The 9,665-nt window shown below is 38.8% G+C and overlaps 2 protein-coding genes across 2 annotated transcripts in view; both read right to left on the minus strand.

The window, feature by feature from the left end:
• Positions 1–603: 603 nt before the first annotated feature.
• Positions 604–8,089, minus strand: LOC128210528 (uncharacterized). Its single transcript, XM_052914876.1, has 3 exons — positions 8,014–8,089; positions 1,989–2,186; positions 604–1,118 (listed from the first exon to the last, which is right to left on the minus strand). Exons 1-3 carry the CDS (start codon positions 8,087–8,089, stop codon positions 604–606), a joined length of 789 nt encoding a protein of 262 aa, XP_052770836.1.
• LOC128210357 (uncharacterized) overlaps positions 7,335–9,665 on the minus strand; it is a 4,872-nt gene continuing 2,541 nt past the window's right edge. Inside the window, exon 2 of the mRNA XM_052914663.1 lies at positions 7,335–9,665. This exon is cut by the window's right edge and continues 440 nt beyond it. Coding sequence (XP_052770623.1) covers positions 9,194–9,665 — 472 coding nt within the window. The 3' untranslated portion in view covers positions 7,335–9,193.

Genomic DNA, 9,665 nt, shown 5'->3' on the forward strand with positions numbered 1-9,665 from the left:
AAAACACTGATTTCTAGTGTTTCACGACCCCCAAAACCATATATGGGGAGAAAGCTCCAATTGTGTTCTAAAAATTAAACAATGCTAGAAAAAAGATACGTTTCTTCTATGAAAATAAAATGTGTTGAACGTAACCACTGTGTTTTCGGTAAAATGACGTTTTGCGGTGAAAATGTAAACAATATAAAGTAGATCAAGTAGATCCAGTATGTCCTGTCTGTTTTTACAAAACCATTCAGCTTCACAACATATAACTATGAAAGGTAACACATGGTCTGAGATGGTATAACCATGCTTTGATTCACTGTCATGTGTCTGATGGAAGAAGTAACGCATGTTAATTGTTTGGTTGTGCATTTCCGTTGACCACTGGTTCCTGAAGGCATCTGTTTAAGCTTTAAAGCCGGGCGCCAAAGGATGCATGCCTGTCGAAAAGTAGCTAGGTTCCTATAAGGGTACTTGGCAATACATAGGTCATTATTTATTCATCTGATCATATGATGCAATTTAAGGTGTGCAGTGTATTTTAATCTATAAAAAGAAACTTAGACGAATACAATGCAAATCTCGTTTTATGGTGTCTTATACAATGTGCATTGTATATTATTTAGAACAGACAGCGCACGGCAGTTCTCTGTTGTTGACGTATGGAGGACAAGGTAGGGACCCACATTGAGCTTCTACCAGGTACAGGATGTGCTGGCTGTCATCGCTACCCCCATGGTCAAGAAACTCGGGGTGGTCATCAACGCAGATGGTATCCTGGCCACTTTCTCTGCCTTGCACATTTGTCATCATGTAGCCTGAATACTCGAGCGTCCAGCCAGGGTAGCAGGCTGTTCTTCCCGGGATCATCAAGTTTAGTGCACGCTCAGACAAGCACACGGCGCATGGCATATCCTGGTTATGAACGGCATATGGAAATTCATTATCACTGGCATCATGATGTATTTCACTACCGTAGATATACGCTCTATAACCGTTAGATGCGTCACTGTACTTTCCCCACAACGGCTCCTCCGGCAAACAGAACGTATCAACACCGCTTCCAACGTCATCGTAACGCTTTCCGGACGTATAGCCTAAACAAAAACTATGTATGTTTTTCCGCCCAAACTCTTGCAGTTTCCACACAGAATGTTTAATAACTTTGTACAATTCAAGTTGTTTACATTATTTTTAAAAAGTTTTAAAAATACAAACTGTAAAGCATTATAATGAGCTTAAGATACGAAACCAACCTTTGTATATCAGGTCAGCGTTAGTAGGGCATTGCTTTCTTCCCCATCGGATGAAGATCGACCCGTTGGTACCTGAATATATACAAGGACGTCCTCGATTAAAGCCCACATGCCAATGCATCCTTAAATAACGGCACTACGCCAAAAATGTACCACTTGCATTGCATATATGCTAAATTTCAAGCTCCCATTTGCAGGGGGTCAAACGTTTATTATTTTTGCGGAAGCTTAAGTGAGGGACATGTTCGATGCGAAAAAAATGGCGGATTGTTTGAGTATTTTGGTGCTTATGAAGGATATTTTGACCTGGTAAGTAAGTTTATATCCCTTTCTATCGACATGAAATTACGCCTACCTGGAGGCCAGACGTGCAAATTTCTTCGTTTATTTAACCTATTTTAACGCCAGTTTGTTCCGCATCGAACACGTCCCTCATTTAATATTCAGCAAAAACAATTTACTTAGGACCGCCTGTTATGGAACCCATAGATTTTTTTTAGATAAAACGTCCTCTTGGTGCACGACGTTCAAGACGGAAAGTATTGTTCATAGCAATGAAAAGTTGTCTGCTTTGCATTGCACTATTTTACGATGGGCTATAAGACAGAGTGTATTGTTTCGCATTTCGTCTTTTCTTCAGCAAAAGCCAAATGACAGATTGGTCATGATATTTCAAGACTTTGTACTTTCATTGTCGCAATACTTGATTTATAAATGTAAAGACATTAAGTATACATAGTGTCGTACCTGTTTGGGTGGTCATTGTATTAACTTGACCATTCAATGACGTGTGGGCGTTTTGCAACGCTTGGAAATCTGCCTGTAATGATGTTATTGTAGTCTGCATGGAGGCTATCGTCTGCTTCAGGCTGTTAATTTCCGCCGCCTGATCTTCTGCGCTGTGTAGAACCAGACGTTTGGACGAGTCCGTCCTGGCGTCTTCTCCTGATGCACCACAGCAGCTCAAAACTAATCCAACTAAAACTGTATGTAATATTCGCATAGCGGCTCAGTGTCTTGTAATAAATATAACAACTTTTGAATCTTAACAGGTTTAAGATAAGAACAACGTGGGAAATAGGACGTATGTTATAATGGCTATTCCGAAATAATTTTTTGGGTCCCTACGATTTCGGAGTAGCGGTATTCAACTGTATACATGAAAGCCTGTTGCTTAAAATAATATACTGTGTGTGCATCATTTGAAGCTTGGTATATCGTATAACCATTGCCTTAATAGGAAGCACAACGTTAATACACCTTTCTGAAAGTAGTTCACCAATTTGCTCTATATAACTTGTTATTACCCTAACTGTTCGAATAAGGAATAGCCATGGGCCCGAATGCAAAAGGTAACCCTATCCATATTATATTATTTTTAATGCCATTGTCGGGTATTGCCTTGGCATTTACTCAAACAGGTGACCGTCCCGTTTTCCACCTTTTGTTCGATATTTTTTTGAATGCTCTTTTTTCAGTTTGTCTTTCAACATCGCAAAAGTTCAATAAGCAATCCAAACATGAGCTCAATGAAAATGTGTTTTTCTTTTGTCTTCTTGTTGTAGAGATTTGTCATAAGTACATACCACTTGTTATCGAGAGAAGACAGTGAAAACATATATATATATATATCTTCTTCTTGATTTAATGTCACTAAGAATCAATCCGTTTTCAACCTCACTCTACATGTAACAGTGCTTTCGGGTCTTGCTTACAACCTTAACTCTATATGTACCATAGCTTTTGGGTATCGCTTTCGACCCTTGCCTTTCATTATCGCTTTTAAACCCCACTGTGCCATTGACTTCGAGCCTTGCTTTTAACCCTCACTCTACATGCACCAGTGACTTCGAGTTTTGCTTTCAACCCTCACACTACTTGTATCATTGAGTTCGAGTCTCGCATTCAACCCTCACTTTGCATGTACCATTGAGTTCGAGTCTCGCTTTCAATCCTCACTCTATATAAACCATTGAGTTCGAGTCTCTCTTTTGACCCTCACTCAACATGTACCATTGAGTTCGAGTCTCGCTTTCAACCCTTACTTTACATGTACCATTGAGTTCGAGTCTCACTTTTCACCCTCACACTACATGTACCATTGAGTTCGAGTCTCGCTTTTCACCCTCACACTACATGTACCATTGAGTTCGAGTCTCGCTTTTGACCCTCACACTACATGTACCATTGAGTTCGAGTCTCGCTTTCAACCCTCACTTTACATGTACCATTGAGTTCGAGTCTCGCTTTTGACCCTCACACTACATGTACCATTGAGTTCGAGTCTCGCTTTCAACCCTCACTTTACATGTACCATTGAGTTCGAGTCTCGCTTTTCACCCTCACACTACATGTACCATTGAGTTCGAGTCTCGCTTTTCACCCTCACACTACACGTACCATTGAGTTCGAGTCTCGCTTTCAACCCTCACTTTACATGTACCATTGAGTTCGAGTCTCGCTTTTCACCCTCACACTACATGTACCATTGAGTTCGAGTGTTGCTTTTCACCCTCACACTACACGTACCATTGAGTTCGAGTCTCGCTTTTAACCCTCACTATACACGTACCATTGAGTTCGAATCTCGCTTTTAACCCTCACTATACACGTACCATTGAGTTCGAGTCTCGCTTTCAACCCTTACTCTATATGTACCATTGAGTTCGAGTCTCGCTTTCAACCCTCACTTTACATGTACCATTGAGTTCGAGTCTCGCTTTTCACCCTCACACTACATGTACCATTGAGTTCGAGTCTCGCTTTTGACCCTCACACTACATGTACCATTGAGTTCGAGTCTCGCTTTCAACCCTCACTTTACATGTACCATTGAGTTCGAGTCTCGCTTTTCACCCTCACACTACATGTAGCATTGAGTTCGAGTGTTGCTTTTCACCCTCACACTACACGTACCATTGAGTTCGAGTCTCGCTTTTAACCCTCACTATACACGTACCATTGAGTTCGAATCTCGCTTTTAACTCTCACTATACACGTACCATTGAGTTCGAGTCTCGCTTTCAACCCTTACTCTATATGTACCATTGAGTTCGAGTCTCGCTTTTCACCCTCACACTACATGTACCATTGAGTTCGAGTCTCGCTTTTAACCCTCACTATACACGTACCATTGAGTTCGAGTCTCGCTTTCAACCCTTACTCTATATGTACCATTGAGTTCGAGTCTCGCTTTTCACCCTCACACTACATGTACCATTGAGTTCGAGTCTCGCTTTTAACCCTCACTATACACGTACCATTGAGTTCGAGTCTCGCTTTAAACCCTCACACTACATGTACAATTGAGTTCGAGTCTCGCTTTCAACCCTCACACTACATGTACCATTGAGTTCGAGTCTCGCTTTTCACCCTCACACTACATGTACCATTGAGTTCGAGTCTCGCTTTTCACCCTCACTCTACATGTACCATTGAGTTTGAGTCTCGCTTTTAACTCTCACTCTACACGTACCATTGAGTTCAAGTCTCGCTTTCAACCCTTACTCTACATGTACCATTGAGTTCGAGTCTCGCTTTCAACCCTCACTCTACACGTACCATTGAGTTCGAGTCTCGCTTTCAACCCTCACTCTACACCTACCATTGAGGTCGAGTCTCGTTTTCAACTCTCACTCTATTTAAACATTGAGTTCGAGTCTCGCTTTCAACCCTCACTCTACAACTACCATTGAGGTCGAGTCTCACTTTCAACTCTCACTCTATATAAACCATTGAGTTCGAGTCTCGCTTTTCATCCTCACACTACATGTACCATTGAGTTCGAGTCTCGCTTTTCACCCTCACACTACATGTACCATTGAGTTCGAGTCTCGCTTTTCACCATCACTCTACACGTACCATTGAGTTCGAGTCTCGCTTGTCACCCTCACTCCACACGTACCATTCAGTTCGATTACGCTTTCAACCCTCACTTTACATAACATATGAAGAAAACTCTACCATAACGGTCCAACATTGGAATCTCCGTGAAATCTCCGTGGAATCTCTGAAAAGAATTCCTTGTTGCCACTTTGCCGCTTGCAATATGGAAAATGAAAAAGAACCTACGAACTGTCAGACACCATCAATGTGATGTTCCAATGTTGCTTGTTTAGAAAATGTGTTTTATTCCCCCCCCCCAAAAAAAAATAGCTATTTTTCATAGTTGTCTTTTTAAACTTTTACATTTAAACAACAGCATTTGGACGTCTGAGCAAAACAAGAGGTATAACGACTTTAAACTTTGAAAATACATTGTAAGACAATTCATAACGGACTAAAATGGAAACTTGGGTCCTTCGAGACATCGGATCACTCGAGGTTTTAGCTCGAGCCCATGTGTCCTCGTACGATCGCAGTTTTACTAAAATCTGAAACTCTCACACATCATTAAATATAAAGCATATATTAATTCAGAATTTATGTAACACAACGTACATAATATTGCTTCGCATAGGTGAACAGCTAATGTACTTGTATAGTATTGTCATCCTCGTTAATCATTATTGTTTGCACATAATATGAATAACACCATAATATGGTTTATACATATTATGTGGTTGAAATTAAGATGAGTGGAATGGAGTTGAAGTAAGTCCAATGTAAATGCTGTAATCTGACAGTAGGATATCAAACTGTCGGGATAGTATGCATTTGAACATTGCTAACAAATTCGGTAAAGAATGTATAAGAAAGGGACCATATAAGGTGATTTGGTTAAATTTTGAAAACAAAAGGTCTGTTACATCTGAATGAAGGGTAGAATGCGGCTGCTTAATATTTAATGAAAGGAATTGAGATATTATTACTATAAATATTGTAACCACGTTTAGTACGATTGGATAAAAAATGCTCGAATATAAAGAACGAACAAAGTAAATTTGACGAAGTTTTTACATTGTTTGGGCCATAACTCTGGAAAAGTTCATGTAATCTAGTTCATTATCGAAACAGATTGAAAAAATTATGCACATTACCATGATTACCCTATTTGGTAAAGATTGAACAAGAAATACTTAAGTAATGTTTATTCGCATTAACAGTGTAAGCAAGGTCAACGCAGCACCTAATTTCCTACGCACGATCTCCGCTGACAAGTGTCACCATGAATCAGTATAGCTTGATTCCAGCTATATAAAATCAAAGCACTGGAAAAGTCAAAAGCCTTCCAAAAAGTGAATATTTCACAAATTAAATAAGATGTTTCGAAAAATCGGCCCTTGATCATTAAGTAATAGGCTTATTCAACAATATTTTCAACTTTCGCGGACGTTTAAAGGTCTGCCTACTGCATTCAATTATTTTTTTTCTTATTCATTTCATCAATTACATGTCGTTAAACAGTAAGTATTTCCCTTTATAATTCTAACCTACAAGTCACATATTGACTTTCAATAGTTACTGCGTAAAATCGCCCAGAATTGTATAATTTGGTCCCCCCCCCCCACCTACTGAACACACGTTAAAATCAGTAAGAACATAATTACTTCGTGACAACGCCATTGGTTTCAACGGGAATAAAACTAAAACATTATTGATTATGCTTGACTAATAATGATAAATTGAACATCTAAAATAGGCAAGTATCGACAAAAAGCCATGCTTATTGATGTCAACATCCGTCCCCTAGAAATGAGTTTGTAATTAAAAACGTTTGAATAACTGTTATTCAACAGTTGTTTATATTTCTACGGCTGGCGCAGTGGTTTGCGCACTCGCTTCTCACCAAGGCGACCAGCTGGGTTCGACTCCCGGCCTGGGCGCATGTGAGTTTGGTTTGTGGTCACCAAGTCGGACAATTGGATTTCCTCGGGTTCTCCGGTACAGCCCCCCCCCCCCACCCCACCCCCACACACAACACAAGACAACGATCTCGAGTAACATCGTGCCAACGAAAGTGATTACATGTAATATAATGTTGTAATAATCGTTGTAAAATAAATATGTTGACATTACATTACATTACATGTTAAAACCTTAAATTTGTAAACAACGTAGATCTACGTCTTTCATTTACTTCTATTTATGCACTTTTCGTCTTCTTTTGAAGGTACGCAATCATTCGAATACGAGGCTTAATAGATCACTTAATTAGTTATTTTAAGTTTATTTTAGTATTACTGACTACAAACTATAAGTTAAGACAACACTCTAGAATAGACAAGTACATTAACATTTGCATTTACAAAACAGATTTAACATACATGTACACTACAAGTAAATTCGTACTATGTTTGAGGGTGATTTCTTTGTTTTCGTCCATACGGAAACGGTAATAACATTTAGACTGAGCTTAAAGATGCACTCATACTCCCAAATAATATTTACCACAGTTAATACAATTGTTTAAATATACCAAAAAAAGGATTAATAAATGCCGAAAACAATGGTTCTTATGACGGATACCAAGTTTAATTTGAAAGAAAGGTGCAGAAAACACGGTATTTCTACCTTATGAGACTATAGTAGATCACAGTAAATCTTTCAGCACTCACCAATCATTTAATAGTTTTGCGTTTTCAGCTATTAAATACAGTTACAAATTTGTTATCAGTTATTAATAGTTTCCATTGATGCAGTATTAAGTAAGTAGTTAAAGGTTTATCACTCAAAATGTATGTTTGTTATAAATGTGTATGTATTGATATTGAATAAGAGTGTCACTTTAAACGTTCAATAACTCGCATGCAGGTAAATCACAACGCAATTCGCTTATACCGCACGTAATTTATTGAACGTTGTCCTTGACAACACGGTTCAAAACAGTTACGTTCCCCACTATCCTCGTCAGGCTCAATACCTTCAATAACTTGGATTGTGGGTCCAGTGACTTTTTTACTTAACATATTTGAATTCAATATACATGTAACATATTCTACCATATTTGAGAGCGTGTTTTGTTTGGCTTCATGTACAGATTCACTTCCATATTTAAACGGTAAAATGTATAAGAAACTTAACCGTTCAATAACTAGTGTAGGGATAAATAACAACGTTATTCATTATACCTCACGCTAGTTATTGAACATTGTCATTGACAATATTGTACACAACAATAACGTCACCAACTTGTCTCGCTAAAGTGCTTGTGTATTATTCCAATAGCTCGGTTTGTGGATGTAGTAACTATTATATTTTTATATGTGTACTATGATGGTCGTCCAATGTATCAACACACTTTCATTATTGATATTTCTAATAGTAAAGAGCTTCGTCACTAGGTGACGTAACTGTTTCGTATCATGTTGTCTATGACAATGTTCAATAACTAGCGAACGGTACAAGTTAAAAGCGATATAATTTATCCCCACGCTACTTATTGAATGGTTAAGCTCCGCATACTTGCTATCGTTTTGATATAGGAATTAATGCATAGGCGAACACAAGAGAGGCATTCCCAAACAAGGTTCAAGCATTCAAGACAGCATGATATTTGTACAAAAATATATACAAAGAAAGCTAAATTATTTTAGCGTTTGTTTTATAACCATTAAATATCACAAGTTATAAATAAAATTCACATACATAAGCGTATAAAAAAGTCGCTCGGTGCCTTTTGATATTCACCGCACGATTTATGTCATTCACAGAGCATTTTGTAATGATAAAAGATTGTTACGATGTTTAAAAATAATGTTTTAATGCAACATAGTCGCATAACCATTTATTCTGTGTAAGTAAATATTAGACATCAAGTTTTTAGTAGTCTACATAATACTTTGTAAACTATCCACTTCCGGTGCCAGCCACCGTTTACATATACAAATGTACCTCTTCGCCTGATTAAAATTGGAAAACTTGAGAAATAATGCCTTCTCATTTGACAAAATATTACGTTGACCACTTCAGATATTTATTTGTAAATGTTATTGCAGTACAATAAGTATTTGAGTATTTTGTGATCGATCATAAACGATTTTGTGTCGTCAAATCGGCGATAAATAATCACTTTAAACATACTGTCTCACATAATCAGTGGCAAAGTAAATCGCGATTGCTAAAAACGCCACCCCAATTATAGCACCAACAATATAGAACGCAGTCGCGAGCTTCCCATAATTCCGCGCGCGTTCGTCGTTTCCCTTCTTAAACTGGAGGTCGGACTGCTGCATAAAGTGAACGCCCGGGAGACAGCACAGGAAGAAGAAAAACAGGAAGCATGGACACTGGAGGGTGCTGTGGAACCGCTGGTTTACACTATTATGAGGGTTCGGAACAACTGTGTAATGTTTCGGAGGAGTTCCCGAAGTCGACGCAAACATAAAGTGGAAAGGGAACGGTTCTTTCAGCTTATCAGCGGAGTCTGTTAAGTCCGCTTCGATTTCTGCTCCCGGCTCGCTCGCCGCGTACCCAGGATTAGTCCGCCCCGTCTCCTCATCCAGCAAGTCTTTGTGTTTTTTAGCCCCCATAAGAGGGGTGGGC

Source organism: Mya arenaria, chromosome 12 (assembly GCF_026914265.1).
Source record: "Mya arenaria isolate MELC-2E11 chromosome 12, ASM2691426v1".
NCBI lineage: Eukaryota > Metazoa > Mollusca > Bivalvia > Myida > Myidae > Mya > Mya arenaria.